The sequence below is a fragment of the Anolis sagrei genome, chromosome 1 (assembly GCF_037176765.1).
Source record: "Anolis sagrei isolate rAnoSag1 chromosome 1, rAnoSag1.mat, whole genome shotgun sequence".
Taxonomy (NCBI): Eukaryota; Metazoa; Chordata; class Lepidosauria; order Squamata; family Dactyloidae; genus Anolis; species Anolis sagrei.
The window spans coordinates 22,304,928-22,320,731 of NC_090021.1; the positions used below are offsets into that span (position 1 = coordinate 22,304,928).

Below are 15,804 nucleotides of genomic sequence, written 5' to 3' on the forward strand. Positions count from 1 at the left end.
GAATTGCAGGCCAAGACTGGTAAATTAATATTATAATTTTAGATAAATGAGGGTGCTAAAACACTCCCATCCCTTGAGATGATCATATTATTGGCACTTACAGGTCTTGGTATATAACAAGGATGTGCAAAGCATAGCCCATGGGTCACATGTGACCACCTGGGTTGTTTTTATGCCTCCCAGTGGATCAATTTATTTTCACAAACAGAAAACAAATATACCAAAATAACCTGGTGTGGAGTATTTCCATGGAGCTTGCCTGGAGCTTGCTTGGGATCAAAATAAACATTTGAAAAAAAAATCAAAATCACCCAAAATGTCTTCTAGATGCTCAGCAAGACACAAAAATACGATGAAAATGCCATGTCCCCTGTAGGGTATTTGGAGGCAAATAACCTTTTTCTTTTGCAGGTACAGTGAGAATGTAGCCCTTCGAGGCCTTCTGTGGGACTAGTGCAGGCCCCGAGCCACCCACAGTTGTCAACTGTGGCCTACAGAATACTAAAGCAAATAGTTAAGAATATGGAAGATCCAAGAAGTATCAGATTTTTTTATACGATTTGTGGACGAGGTATTAATGCCATCCTAGTTTATATAGAGCAGCTGAAACAGAGATGGCCCACTTATGTTCCCCCATAAGTTGCTGAATTGAATCTTCCAGAACTCTTTACCACTGGCTATGTAGCTTAGTTGTGCAACAACATTGGGAGGTGGGTGGCTGTTCTTTTTTGCCTAGATTTGTTGTGAGTTAGAAACAGGCCAATGCTGTATTAATTTTGACAGCCTTTATATTCTTAAACCAAACATCAATATTTACCCTTAAACAACAACACTCTCAGACCACATTTTAGTTAACATGAATAGATCATCTTCTAGACTTAATACTTACATGTACTTTTGGTGTAGGAGGAAGACCATTACTAATAGGCTTCTGGGGAAGAAAAAAGTTGAAATGTGACTTTGTGAAATTATTTCTGTACAACAATTAAAACTACAGAAAAGAATATAGTGCAAACATGTAGGGATAGAAAGCATACTGGAAGACCTGAAAAAAAAAGGGGGGGCACTCAAGAGAGGGGCTTCCCAAGTGTTCAGAAGTTTCCAATAAGGAGACTCTTTCCCAAGCACATTTCTAATTTTTTCCAGTCTTCAAAATACTGTTCCCACATCACAGACCCCATTGCATTCCTGCATTTCCTACTGCAGATTCATGAAGTGGCTAACAAGTGAATGGGACAGTTATGTGAAGACGATTGCTTTCAGTGCAGCCCATGTACCACAATGATGTTAACCTATATGACCTCTGTAGGTTACTGAAGAAGTCCCAGATGACTGCTTGCATTGACATGCATTAGCTACAACAGGACATCCTCCTTACCTGGCTATCCTTGTTTCCTCCTGAAAAAAAAGTCTAGCTTGAAGGTATAGTAATAATAATAATAATAATAATAATACTCTGGGACTTCTGAATTCAGACTGACAAGAGTTTTGGAGCACAATACTCCTGATCTCACGACTGTGTTAAAAAACCAAGTATGGATCGTCGATGTTGCAATCCTAGGCGACAGCAGGATTGAAGAGAAATAACACGATACGAGGATTTAAAGATCGAACTGCAAAGACTCTGGCACAAGACAGTAAAGGTGGTCCCAGTGGTGATCGGCACACTGGGTGCAGTGGCCTGCACTTAAACACAATCGGCGCTGACAAAATTACCATCTGTCAGCTACAAAAGTCCATCCTACTGGGATCTGCACGCATTATTTGCCATGCATCACACAGTTCTAGACACTTGGGAAGTGTCCGATGTGTGATCCAATAAAAACAGCTAGAAGAGTGACCTTGTCTACTGTGTACTAATCTTTTTGTGTTTCAAATAATAATAATAATAATAATAATAATAATAATAATAATTTATTTGGAGACCGCCCTATCTCCCTGAAGGACTCAGGGCAGTTTTCCAACACATATGGCGAACATCCAATGCCTACAAAGAACATATAAACAAACTACATCAAAACAAAATACATGAAACAATATACAAACAACCTGGCTGTAAACTTACCAAATAAATTAACCAAAAATACAACTGAAACCTATCACCATGTAGATTGAATAGAATACTTGTATAAGTGATTTAAATTGAGAATAAAATCAAAAAGTCCACCAGAAAAAGAAATTCAAATAATGTTAAAAATCTGTTTGATTTAAATCAAACCAAACCTGGAAGATTCAAACCGGGATGCACCCAATGACAATACAGCAAAAGCACAAGCAAGCACATTAGGAAAATGTAGAGCAATGGTTCTCAACCTTTGGGTCTCCAGGTGTTTTGGACTCCAGCTCCCATATTTCCTGCGAACTGGCCAAGAGGGCTGGGGAATTTGGGAGTTTTAGTCCCAAATTCCCAGTGGAGAACTACTAATGTAGAGAAACCAATTATGTGTTTCTCTATACACAATGTAAAAGGGCAATAAAAATGTAGCAGGAATGGACCTACCGGTACTTCCTTCTTTTCTTTCCTAGACGCATTAGTGTGTCTATTCTCATTTGGCTCTTGATGGGGAGATCCCTCTCTGTCACCATTTATTTGTACAGAATTCAATCCATTACCTTTACAAAAAATGTTAAAGGCAATTTAAAAAACATTAACAATCACCTTCCACATTTACCAATAAGATATCTTGAGATCATTAGAAGACACCCATTTAATGTCAAATTCTGGTAGTAAAAGCATAAAACATTATTCTTGGTAGCTGACCCTCAGTTCTACCACTCTTTTCAGTACACTCTATTAGACTCAACTAATTACAATTCATTTAATTTATAAATAGTTCTCAGAATGATGCATTACCTAAAGATTTCTGTGAAGGTAACCGAGGAGGTGGTGGTCTAGGTGGGACTTGAGTGTTGGATCTTGCAGGGCTTTCTGAAACAGGACATCTTTTTATGGTTCCTTGGTTATCATCCTCAGAAGAATTAACTTCTTGTGGCATGCAGATGGATTTAGGCTGAAAGATATAAATTATTATTCAAAGGTATCAAGGCATATATTTTTAGCACCTGTACCATGATTCCTGCATCTGCAAATTTCCATACAAATTAATAAAAATGGCACAGAGGAATGCAATTTTTTTCACTGGAAGTGAATGCAGTAAAACTTTCTGACTGATGACGAACAGCTCAGCAAATGCCTACACAACGGAAAAAACAGCAAAGCATAAATTAGATTATAGGTTCCCAAAGTCTAGATGTGTCAACTGCTTATTAGCCGAGTACTGTGAAAATAGGAACTTAATGTTCAAAACTGATAGCTAATGACTGCAATTCAGTAAAGTAGTTCTGCATTCTCAAACAAACAAAAAAAGTGCACTGAGGGAACTGCTTAGAAAAGGACTTTTAAAGAGAAGCACTGAAATGTAACACTAGTGTGGAGATGAAAAATTCAGAAGCATGCATTTTCAGTTTAAATGAACTGTATTCTGCTCTTTCATCCAAAATGAACAAGCTATTGCTAGTTGAAAACTCAGTTTAAGCTTAAAAAACAGAAAATGGGGAACTCACAGCCCAGTCCTGGCCAAACTACCAAGATCAATATGTCTGAACTAAGTTGCATGCAGGTTGTGAGAGTGCTTCTTACCTTTGGCGGCAAAGGAGGTGGCACTTTTGCTTTCATAGTTGAACTGCAAGAAGGAATTAAATAGATTATCAATGATACATACATATTCAATAAATATAAAAACCGAGATATTTAAATTTGTTAATGTACTGCTCAAACTGGGGTGGGCAACATGAAAACTGTGGATCACTCAAACATGGCCCAGGGGTTCCTGATAAGAATTGTGAGCCTCCCAGGTATTGGGTTGTCACGTGTTTTCCAGGCTGTATGGTGATGTTCCAGAAGCATTCTTTCTGACATTTCACCCACATCTATGGCAGGCATCCTCAGAGGTTGTGAGGTATATTGGAAACTAAGCAAGGGAGGTTTATATATCTGTGGAAGGTCTAGGGTGGGAGAGTGTTAAAAAACTGTAAAATCAGGACACTAAATAAAGAACAACACTCTGAAAACAGGGGAATTCCAGACATGAAACAATCAGGATCAGCTAACACCTCCCAACAAAGGATTCCTCCAGGCAGGAATCAGCCAGGTCATGAAGCTACAAGGCTTTGTAATGCTAATCAAGGTAATTAATTGCAACATTCACTCTTGCCTCCAACAGACAAGAATTCTTTCTCCCACTCTGTACCTTCAACAGATATAGAAAAACCTCCACTGTCTAGTTTCCAATATACCTCACAACCCCCTGAGGATGTCTGCCATAGTAAAGGTAAAGGTTTTCCCCTGACATTAAGTCCAGTCATGTCTGACTCTGGGGTGTGGTGCTCATCTCCATTTCTAAGCCGAAGAGCTGGCGTTGTCCATAGACACCTCCAAGGTCATGTGGCTGGTATGACTGCATGGGGCGCCATTACCTTCCCACTGATCTACTCACATTTGCATGTTTTCGAACTGCTAGGTTGACAGCAGAAGCTCACACCGTTCCCTGGAATCGAACCTGCGACCTTTCGGTCAACAAACTCAGCGCTTTAACCCACTGTGTCACCAGGGTCTGCCATACATGTGGGCAAAACGTCAGGAGAGAATGCTTCTGGAACATGACCATATAGCCCAGAAAACTCACAGCAACCCAGTGATTACAGCCATGAAAGCCTTCTGTATCCCAGGTATTGTTTTTAAAGTTTTAATATGTGTGCTTTCCATCCATTCACTTAACTTCTTACATGTATGTGGGAATAATTCTTATCATAAATGCAGGCATATCAGAGGAAGCAACAAAAAATATCAAAATTCAGAAACCAAATTCCTTATTTTTCATATAATTTTAAAATTCAAATATCAAGATGTTTTTCCAAGGTCAAATTTTGCACATTTGTAAGTGAGGCTTTCAGATAATACATCTCCTCTGAATAATTTATTACCATTAACAGATCAGACATCTCCCCTGCCTCAGCTCAAAATCGACTCTCATGTGCTAAGTATTAATATAATGCAACACAGAAATGCATATATCCTTTTTATATTCCTGCACTAATAAGCAGGTTGCCCAACCCAGATTTAAACGTTTAAGATATATATTGAAATTTCCAATAAGTACTTTCCCATCATATTTTTAAGATTTGAAATCCAGCACCTATTGTAAAAAACTCATCAAAACATGATTACACACACCAATCATTTGGGAGGCAGGGCCATTATGTCAAGCAGTTGATTTAACAGAGAATGATTGTGGGAAAATGCAGAAGTGATCTCTAAGGTAGACAATAGATTATAGATTTTGAAAAATTAGGTAGTGTGGTTTAAAAGGCTGGAGTACCACTTAAAAAGAAATATATAGTTCCTACTAAAATCAATGGAATTTAAACGGTAAAATGTGCTGAAAATTAGACAGGCTTTTCAAAAAGGCCACACACTTTGTCCAACTGTTGAAGTTTAGTTTTTCTCTAATCAGTTTGATATGGAAGCGTGATCACAGTCAATTAAAATTTGTAGTAAAACCATTTGCCAATATTCAGATAGATATATTTGTTTTCAAATAGGCTCATTACTCTGGAAGAAAAGCCTGCTCAAAAGTCCAGCCTTGAAAAAATGAGGAACCAGCAAAAAATAACCTCTGCATTTAAAACACTTTATTTACCCAGAGTTTGGGTTTATGATATTGACTTGATTCCCTACGTACTGCCGTGGAATCACTCTTTGTTCCCGTGATAGTATTTTTCCAAACTCCAGAACTGTCCTGTTAAACAATAGCACGTTTATGTATGGTCTTTTCCAAACATAGATGATTACACAACTGAAGGCAACAAAGATGAATTAAGGCTGCATTCCAGTACACTTACCTGAGAATAAATCCAACTGAATTAAGTGTAGGAGTACTGGAATGCAGCTACAAGGCCACACACTTTGGCCAACCTTTAGAGTAAACTGTAAATATTTTGGCTACTGATCAAACAGAGGCAGAATTGCTATGTCAATTCAGAGTGTGTTTCACTCACTCTGAAAGTAGAAACACAACATCTGAGTCTTTAGAGCTGCTCCAGTCCTTTAAAGGAGATGTTATAATACCTGTGAGGCCTTTCATACTCAGTGTGTGAATTCTAAAAAGGAAACAATCTGAAACATGCTACCTCACAGAAGAAATGCAAGTTACAGACAATTATGTTAACTCTACAGATTTTGCTTGAGGTAGTACCACTGAAAGGAAACAGCTGCCCGCTTGAGCCATGTCAATGCCTGAATTCCTAGAAGAAGATGGTAGAAAGCTTTTGTTCAAGCTCTAGGGAGGTCAATATATCAGATAGCTGTGGGAGCAGAGCAGTACCAAATATGGAACACTTTTGTGCAATGTACCTCTAAGGCAGAGGTTCTCAATCTGTGGGTACCTAGATGTTTTGACCTTCAACTCCAAGAAATCCTAATAGCTGGTAAACTGTCTGGGATTTCTGGGAGTTGTAGGCCAAAACACCTGGGGACCCACATGTTGAGCACCATTGCTCTAAGGCAGTGGTTCTCAACCTGTGGGTCCCCAGGTGTTTTGGTCTACAACTCCCAGAAATCCCAGGCAGTTTACCAGCTGTTAGGATTTCTGGGAGTTGAAGGCCAAAACATCTGGGGACCCACAGGTTGAGAACGACAGCTCTATGGCATGTGTTGCTCAAAACTGGATTCTGCTTTTTGTAGTGCCAGTCTGGGTAAACTTGACTAAGAAATTTGACACTTGGGAAGACAGTACACAGCCTCTTAGTCTGTACTGTACTTTAGCTAGGGTGAGACTTTACTTCTTCTACAACATAATCATATCTGGAGTTGATAATAACTGGAATTATTTCTGCTTGGCAGGATGACCTTATATGCCTCTTAAATCTAAATCAGGAATAGGAAAACTATGGCCTCTTAGATGTAACTGGACTGCAACTCCCACTGCTCCTCAATACTGTCTATGACTAATGGCAGCTGCAGTCCATCAACATCCAGAACGCCATGAGCTGTCCACTCCTGGTTCAAATATTAGATTCACAGCAGAATATAATTTGAACAAAAGTGGCTAAGCATTATATTTACACTGAACTACATGCATACACACTCTCTCTCTCTCTCTCTCCAAATATATTAATAAATGAACTCACTGTTTGGAATCATCACTGTCCACCTCTTCCTCATCTTCAAGGTGTGCCACATGTCCCCTAAGGAATTAAAAGCTGTGATCAGACGGGAATGTAAACTGTCAACTTGTCTCTGGTTATATAAAGTCTGTTCTCTGCAATCCTGAAAAGGTTATGTTTTCAGAAAGTAAGCGACAGTTGTAGGACAAACAAGCAAAGGGTTTTTCTGTAAATGCTTGACAAGAGTATGGTCAAACAAGTAGCATTAGACAGAAAGAGATACAAGGAACATTTATACTGAAGTAGAAGAAAAAGGATTTTGCAATCAAGAGAAAAGGAAAGTTAAGAATTACCGCTGATGCAGCTCTTCTTCAACTGATTTGAGAAGGCTCCTTTAAAAATAGAAGTAAAATTCAAGGACTGGACACATTTAGCAGAAGCACATAAAATTAGACATATTTGTATATGATTTGACAAATGTACACCATGAAATAAGCCACACCAACTATTTGTGGAAATAGATTAAACAAAGCAAGTAATTTTCAACTGGCTACACAGCACTATTTAACTGAAGTCAGCAATACAATCAGCGTCCTAATTATTGCAATTGGCCATCTTTTCAAAATACATTAGGACAGATGTAGCTTATTCTAAATAAAGCTACAAGTGAAACAGAACGGGGGAAAATCTATGTAAAATAATGCAAAACCACGAGAAAAAGGACTGGAGAAGATGAGAATGATCAAACCCTGACTAATATCTTCTTTTAGCATATTTATATTAATTTTAAACAATATACTTTAAATTAGTGTTGCTCAAACTGGTGGTCTTGTGTTTCCAGGAAAAATAACAGTTGTAATTAATGAGCTTAAATATGGTAACAGTCACTGACATTGGATGGAGAGGAGAGATTGCCGGTCTGCCACCCGTTTAAATTTCTCATTGTAGCATGAAAGCACATTTTTAATAAATGATTCATGATGAATTGCAACGTCCTCATTGAGAGTTCCAAGATGCAACAGCAGGTATTTAATTAATATAATAAAAGGAAAAGGAAAAGGGAGGGGGGGAAATGCGGCCGCGCTTTTAAAACTAATTGGTTTTATTTTGTGTGTGTGGTTTTGTGGATATAAAGTCACTTCTTTAGATGGAATAAATTAAATAAAGTGGGTCTTTAATACATGCTGGTGTTTGATTCCAGGAACCTTGTGGATGAAGAAATCACTGTATTTTTATATTCACAGCCTTAATACCATTCAAGTATGACATCCAAAGACATGGATTTATAGTGATAAAAACACATGAAAAAAATAAAAACCAGCTGGTCTTAAAGGTGCTGCCACATTTCTTTTTTCCTGTCCCCTTTTCTTTTGCAAGAGACTAACATGGCTAGTTGTTTGAAAGCTAATTAATGCTACAACACTGAAGCCAACCCTCATAAGCACACAAATGCTTAGGCACATATTCAGAATACAGATACACATGGTAAAGCAACCTGTCAGCACCAAAAATCTCCGTGACAAGTACATTAGCTAGACACCTGCCTCAAAACATTAGTAAAATAATAATTGGTCCAAACTTCAAATAGTTTCATTATATAGATGCTACATTCCTGGTTTAAGTCAATAGGTTCATTTAAAACCACACTCCTCCTCACAGATGAAAACGACAAGTTACTAAACAATACTTACTTATTTGCACCCAATAAGTAGCTTCCTTGGGGACCTTGGCCATATTCTAGCTGCAAATCCTATTGAAAGAAAACAATCACATACAAAATAAAACACAGATTGATGGATCTGTTTCATCCTACCCATTTCAAAGGTCCAACATCTAAACTTTTACTGCTATAGGTACATGGACTCAGACACTGCCCTGTGTATTACAGATTCTCACACATTATTTTAAGAAAGCACTAAGCTTCTAATATGAAATGTATGCACAAGAAAGGAAAGGATGCAGACAGGCAACAAGAGACAAAGTTAATGTTCTGTTTCAGACATTCCACTATATGAACACATACTGACCATTTGCTTGGATTGAAAGATCCCATACAATTTCCCTTCTGGTAGCTCACCCCACAACATATCACATGCCATATTGTGCTATGAAATTTCCCAACTACCAGAAGCAGGTTTTAAGAGAGTTTGCAAGGCAACAGCTGTAAGAAAGGCAATACTGCAGCATTCCATAATCTGAACTGTCATGGGGATCGAAGTTAAAAGCTATTTAGAGATCTGAAGAAAGGTCTTTATACTGGCAACGTTTCCAATTTCAATCACTACAAAAATACCCAAAATCTGATTGATGATAGGTGGTAGAGAAAAAAGACTAACCTGATGGCTACATCATACAACCTTAAAGTGCCTAAAAGATTATAATTACACAATCTACTGATCATGCTTCATTCATTGGAATACTGAAGCCAAACATGACCTTTCATAAACATACCACATAAAACAGTTGAAAATCTCCAAAGATATAACTAAACATGAACCAGAGAAGTGGTTCTCAAACTGTGTGTCCCCAGGTATTTGGCCTACAATTCCCAGAAATCCCAGCCAGTTTTCCAGCTGTTGGGATTTCTGGGAGTTGAGGGCCAAAACATCTGGGAACTCACAGGTTGAGAACCACTGAGTGAGTGTTCACCAATAGCTCCTTTTCAGCCTGGAGACAAAAGACTATTGGGATTATGTCATGGGCCTGGCATTATTCAATATCTTTATGATGGATGATGGGAAAGATGGCATGCCTATCAAATTTGTAATGATGCCAAATTAGTAAAGGCAGAAGATAGATGCAAGATACCGCAGAAGACAGAAGCAAGATACAAGTTGACCTTTACAGACTGAAGAACTGGGCCAAAACCAGTAAGATGGGTTTCAACATTAATACATTTTATATATTACATTTAGGGAGGAATTGCAAAATGCATATATGTGAGATGAGCAATACTTAGCTTAAAAGTGGAACACGTGAAATATATCTGAGTGTGATGCCACCATAGCCAAAGTGATGCTATGTGTGATGCCACCATAGCCAAATAAGCCAATGGGCTGCATCAATAGGAGTGTAGTGCCTAGATCATGGGAGTTAACAGTACAACACAATTCTATTCTGGCTAGACCTCCCCTGGAATCCTGTGTCCAGTTCTGGGCACAATTCAAGAAAGGGATTGACAAGCTGGAATATGTCCAGAGGAGGGCGACAAAGCTTAGGAAGCTGGCATGTTTAGCTTAGAGAAGATTGATAAGGATAGGACATCCATCTTTAAATATCTGAAGGAATGCTATGTAGAAATTGACAGACTTCTTTTGTGCTGCTCTGAAGACTAGAAGATGAACCAATGGATCCAAGTTAAAAAAGATTCCATCTAAACATTACAAAGAATGTATTATGGAGAAGTGACATTCATCAGTGGGGTAGAATGGTACTAAACTTTCTTTCTTTGGAGGTTTTAAAACAAGGCTGTGTAGACATCTTTCAAAAGTACATGAGCTGTGGATTTCTGCTTGGAAGGGAATTTGTCTTGCAGATGCTTCTAACTCTTTTTATTCTATGATTCTGTCTAACAGTGGTATTATAGAAACAGTCTTTGAAATCCTGGAAATTTTAGCTTCCTTATACAAAAATGTGGTTTTGCAAAATAGCTTGCCTCTCTTAGGGACAGAACAAAATAACAGGCACAGGTGTAAATAAAATGACTCATTGCTGCTGCTGCATCAACATGGCAAAACCCCTATCACATCACAACCCTCATTAATTGCCCTCATTAATGTGGTTTCCTAGCCCTCCAGAGCAGACTTCGTGGGTATATGGGAGACCGGAGTGAGAAGAGAAGATTTCTCCCTCCCAACTGTGCCAAATTCAGTTTCCACCAGTGAATGTCATGTGTTGGATAATGTTGGCAATTTTAGCCAACATTTATAGGAAGGATATCCAGGGGTCAGTTTCTATTGATCTTATCTCTTCCGATGAATAAAATTTCCCTTTGCCTTTATGCATTTTCCCAAGCTTTCTTACAAATCATAACTGTGTTTCTTGTCTCTATTCATCCTTTATCACAATATACAATACCAATGTACACGCTGCTTTCCTCCATGGAGGTGGGGAACCTATGGCTACAATTCTCATCCTTTGACTACTGAAATAATGACTGAGGCTGAAAAGCACTGGAGTTCAACAATACCTGGAGGAGAAAATATTCCCCAGTTCAGTTAATCAAAATAATGGCTGCTTGATAAACTGATCCTGAATTACAATTATATCAATTTTACTATTTTATGTGTAGGTGCCTCAGTGAAAAGAAAATCACTTACACTTTGCAATGACATTGAGTCAAAGAACTTTGGATCCATTAATAGTGCTGTCTGAATTAAATATTTCAACAGCGAAGATTTTAGAGTATCATTCAAAATCTTTTTTCAAAGTCAAAATTCTGAAAGAAGTGACAGTATTTAAAAATGGACTACTTGGAAAGTGATGCAAAAGTCAGGAATTTTTAAAAGTTTTGAATAGAGGAGGAAACGACGTCTTGTAATCAGTTGATTGAATGGAGGACAACGGACAACAGCACCAAATAAGTCAGAAGGTATTCATGCCTTGCAAAATGATCTTTACAATTTTGACAATTGTTACAGGATGACTTAAAGTGTGAGATGTTTATCATGTTTTATATGAACAGGATTTGAGAAAGGGAAATTATTGAAATAATTATGTCCCAATAAAAGCTTTCAATAAAGTGCATTTGTTTAAAATGCTTTGCGAAATGACAGGTGACAGCCACAAATAAGAGTATCAGCAAAAGAGTTGAGGATCCATTCTTAGAGAGTTCCATCTATTAATGTCCATCTGTCAACAAAACACCATCCATAAAATATATATTCCCCTTCCAGCAGGAGCCCCTCTGACAGCCCCCACTTCCCTGTTGCTCCAAAGATTGAAGGATCTCTCAAACATGATGGAAAGGCTGTAGGGAGGAAGTTTTTCGGCCAAAACATTAGTCTACTGAAGCAGCCCTAGATGTTGCCTAGAGAGAAAGAGCTGTAATAAATGTGCATAAAGATGGAAATGGGAGATCCTATGGCTGGGCAGAGACACAATGTCTCCCTCGATTTGGGAAGTGCAAATCCATGATAATATGTAGTCTACAGCAATGACAGAAAAGTTAATGTGAAAAAATAAGCAAACCTCTACAAAATGTAAAGAGACCCTTCATCTGTCACCATACGTTAGAATTCTCACAGGAACATTTTTACAAAAAGTGACATCTGTCAGTGTGGTTTATGTTTGGAACTTTTAAAGACCTAAACCTTTCTTTAGAGACAGTTTACTACTGTACTGTCCGCTAGCATCAGAAGAGTAAAACGTGAGGGTCCTATTCTGTTTTTCATGTCTCCTTCTAAACTACAATTACTATGAGTTTAAAATACAACCTGTGTTTTATCCCAGATATCTGTACAGCACAACACTGGGGAAATGCATTCTTTTGTATACTGATGCTGTATTTTCTTGCAGAAAAGGAAAACTCCTTAAAAAACTAGGACAAGATGGGACAGCAATTACTGCCAGTTTAGCATAGGGATTTTCTAAATAAGATACTCAAATCATATTTTTGGAGCACATCCATTTGGATGACAAAAGGGGTGCAAAAGGCATTCATGACACCTGTGCCATCAGAAGTGACGATAACTTACATATGTACTTCAACAGAGTATATTTTGCATTCTATAACTACAAAAATTACGGCACATAACCATAGTGTGTGTGTGTGGGGGGGGGGGGGGGGGGAGGGAACCTCATTAGAGCTGGAATAGCAGATTTTCAATTTTTAAATTATCTTTAAAACACTGTCCTTGCTCTGCATTATTCAACATAATGGGACTCAGATGATGATAGCTTGTATGATCCCAGCAATATTCCAAAATAACACATGATTTTGCCTTTGTGTACAATCCTTTCTGCTTAAAAAGGGATATCGAGGGACTTCAAAAGTGTACATGAATATAACTTTACCCCACATTGTGATATGGCATTGGGAGGGGAGGTTGGGCCTCACTCTTCCTTACCACACACATTAACACCTACTGTGGTAAATCAATGTGTTCTTCTACGATAACTGCAAGGGGGGATTCCAATTTTTCCTCCCTCTGAATATACCTGATCCTTCCACTTACAGATGGAAACAAGGTATCTAGAGCACTTCCAACTGAAGGCAGGGGGAAGGTGATTTTTAACTATTCTCTGTACAAAACCGTTCCATTTCCCACACTGACTTGAAGGGTAATTCAGGAACAGCTTAGGTGATTCCAAGGGAACCTTTCACCAGTGCCAACAAAAACCTATTGAGTACAAGACTGAATCCACTCATTACATCAAAGAAAGTTCTGGGTATAAGAAATCCCCAAGTTACAAACATCTGTTTTACAAACCACTCATAGTTAAGAGGAAGTGAGAGAACTCTACCCCCAGGAAGGGAAATTCACTCCTGAAAAAGTTATCACAGGGAAAAGGGGTCTCAACTGAAGCTGAACTTGATTCCACAACAAGCCAAACTTTTCCAGAATCCAATAATCAGAAAGTGAAGTGAAATCTTCTGAACAGAGTCACAGACAGCAAAGCAAACACCACAGGGGTGTTAACCTTTCCCTATGCTATCCAAAGTATGTGTGTAAGTGTGTGTGTGTAGCTGGAGTTACCCTTAAAATGTACCTGTTCTAACTTACAAACAAATTCAACTTAAGGACAAACCTACAGAACATATATTTTTAGTAACTTGGAACCCAACCTTCAGAAATGGGGCTACAAAGTGGAATCCACGACATGCGAGTGTGGACAAGAGCAAACCACTGACCATCTGCTGCAATGCACCCTGAGCCCTGCCACATGCACCATGGAGGACCCTTCTTGCGGCAACACCAGAGGCACTCCAAGTGGCCAGCTACTGGTCAAAGGACATTTAATCAAGTACCAAGCTTGCAAATTTTGTATTTTGTCTGTCTGTTTGTTTTATTCTGTTAGAATTGTAATACAATTGACTGGTTGCCCTGACACGACAAATAAATAAATAAATAAATAAATAAATAAATAAATGAAAATAGTAACTTGGAACTGCCTGTCTATGTAACCTATACAGCACCATGGTTCATTCACCCGCTGAAGAGAAATACTGAAAGGGAATACATTTTTTAAACTGGAACTAGAGACTACAATTATCTTTCCACATTTGGGTTTAACTTTTGCAGATTTGCATTTTTGCACTTTCCCAGAGTGTTTCTGAGTTTTTATGTTTGCATTGTTTTGTACATTTTGTATTTGCAAACACTGTAAATGCCAAAAATGAAACACTAATTTGTAAGACAAATACCCCTGCCACCTCACTGATGATAACTGAGAAAGGAAAGTTGTTAATACTACCATGGGACTTTAATATCTGGCAGGTTTCAAAATTCTAATTTGCTTTTTAACGGGAATACTGAAAACTATTTATCAAATTGACACAAAAGACTGACTAAGCAGACTGCCAATGACCTATCCCAGAAACCCATTCAGTGGGTAAATATCTACCCATTATCATAGAATAGGGATTCTAACATACCACTCTGACAAATACCTGACCCAAAGCAAACAGGTGGAACTATTTTGCAGATGTACAATACCAAAGCTGAGAAATAAACCATTAGCACAAAACCAGTGACAGCTAAATTCCCAGTTTTGTTGTTGTTGTCTTCTTGTTCTCACTAAAGGCAAAGACCCTTGCAAAATACCAGTAGAATTACCAGTAGACAACACTGACACTGAAATACAACATTGCCTGAGTTCTGCGAGTGCAGCATTTTTCCAAATGAAGCAGAGGGTGTTTGAGGATCAGGACATCCATAGGGATACCAAGGTGCTTGTTTATAAAGCTATTGTCCTCCCAACCCTGCTATATGCCTGCAAAATGTGGACTGTCTACAGACGTCACAGTAAACTCCTGGAACGATTCCATCAGCGTTGCCTCCAAAAAATCTTGAAAATCTCTTGGGAAGACAGGCGGACAAATGTCAGCGTGTTGGAAGAAGCAAAGACCACCAGCATTGAAATGATGCTCCTATGCCATCAACTCCGCTGGACTGACCACATTGTCTGAATGCCCGATCACTGTCTCCCAAAGTAGTTGCTATATTCCCAATTTAAGAATGGAAAACTAAATGTTGGTAGACAGGAAAAGAAATTTAAAGATGGGCTTAAAGCTAACCTTAAAAACTGTGGCATAGACACCGAGGACTGGGAAACTCTGACCCTTAAGCGCTTTACCTAGAAGTCAGCTGTGACTAGCAGTGCTGTGGAATTCGAAGAGGCAAAAATGAAGCGTGAAAAGGAGAAACATGCCAAGAGGAAGACGTGTCAAGCAATCCTGACCGAGACCGCCTTTCACCTCAAAACTGATGCCCTCACTGTGGAAGGCCATGTGGCTCAAGAATAGGGCTCCAGTCCTATTGTATCCACTGCCAAGACACTACACCATCATACTCTGACAACGAGGGGTCGCCTAAGTAAGTAAAGTACAAATCACTACTGATAGAGTTAACTAGACTGGTTAAAAATCCAGAAAGAGAAACACAGCAAAATTAAATTGGCAAAAGGATTTCGCATCCT

General features: G+C 38.6%; 1 protein-coding gene across 9 annotated transcripts in view; it reads right to left on the bottom strand.

Moving 5' to 3' along the window:
* The window catches only part of MAP4K3 (mitogen-activated protein kinase kinase kinase kinase 3), an 84,008-nt gene that overhangs the window by 15,382 nt on the left and 52,822 nt on the right, over nt 1–15,804 (bottom strand). For 3 of the 9 annotated variants that reach the window (XM_067463229.1, XM_067463226.1, XM_060754503.2), the window contains 8 exons: nt 8,856–8,914; nt 7,518–7,556; nt 7,189–7,245; nt 5,700–5,798; nt 3,641–3,683; nt 2,855–3,011; nt 2,501–2,613; nt 890–931 (listed from right to left, as the gene is read on the bottom strand). In XM_067463229.1, the coding sequence (XP_067319330.1) occupies nt 890–931; nt 2,501–2,613; nt 2,855–3,011; nt 3,641–3,683; nt 5,700–5,798; nt 7,189–7,245; nt 7,518–7,556; nt 8,856–8,914 (609 nt within the window). The remainder of the gene's footprint in view (nt 1–889; nt 932–2,500; nt 2,614–2,854; nt 3,012–3,640; nt 3,684–5,699; nt 5,799–7,188; nt 7,246–7,517; nt 7,557–8,855; nt 8,915–15,804) is intronic. The other 6 variants (XM_067463235.1, XM_067463228.1, XM_067463242.1 and 3 more) reach the window with 4 other exon arrangements.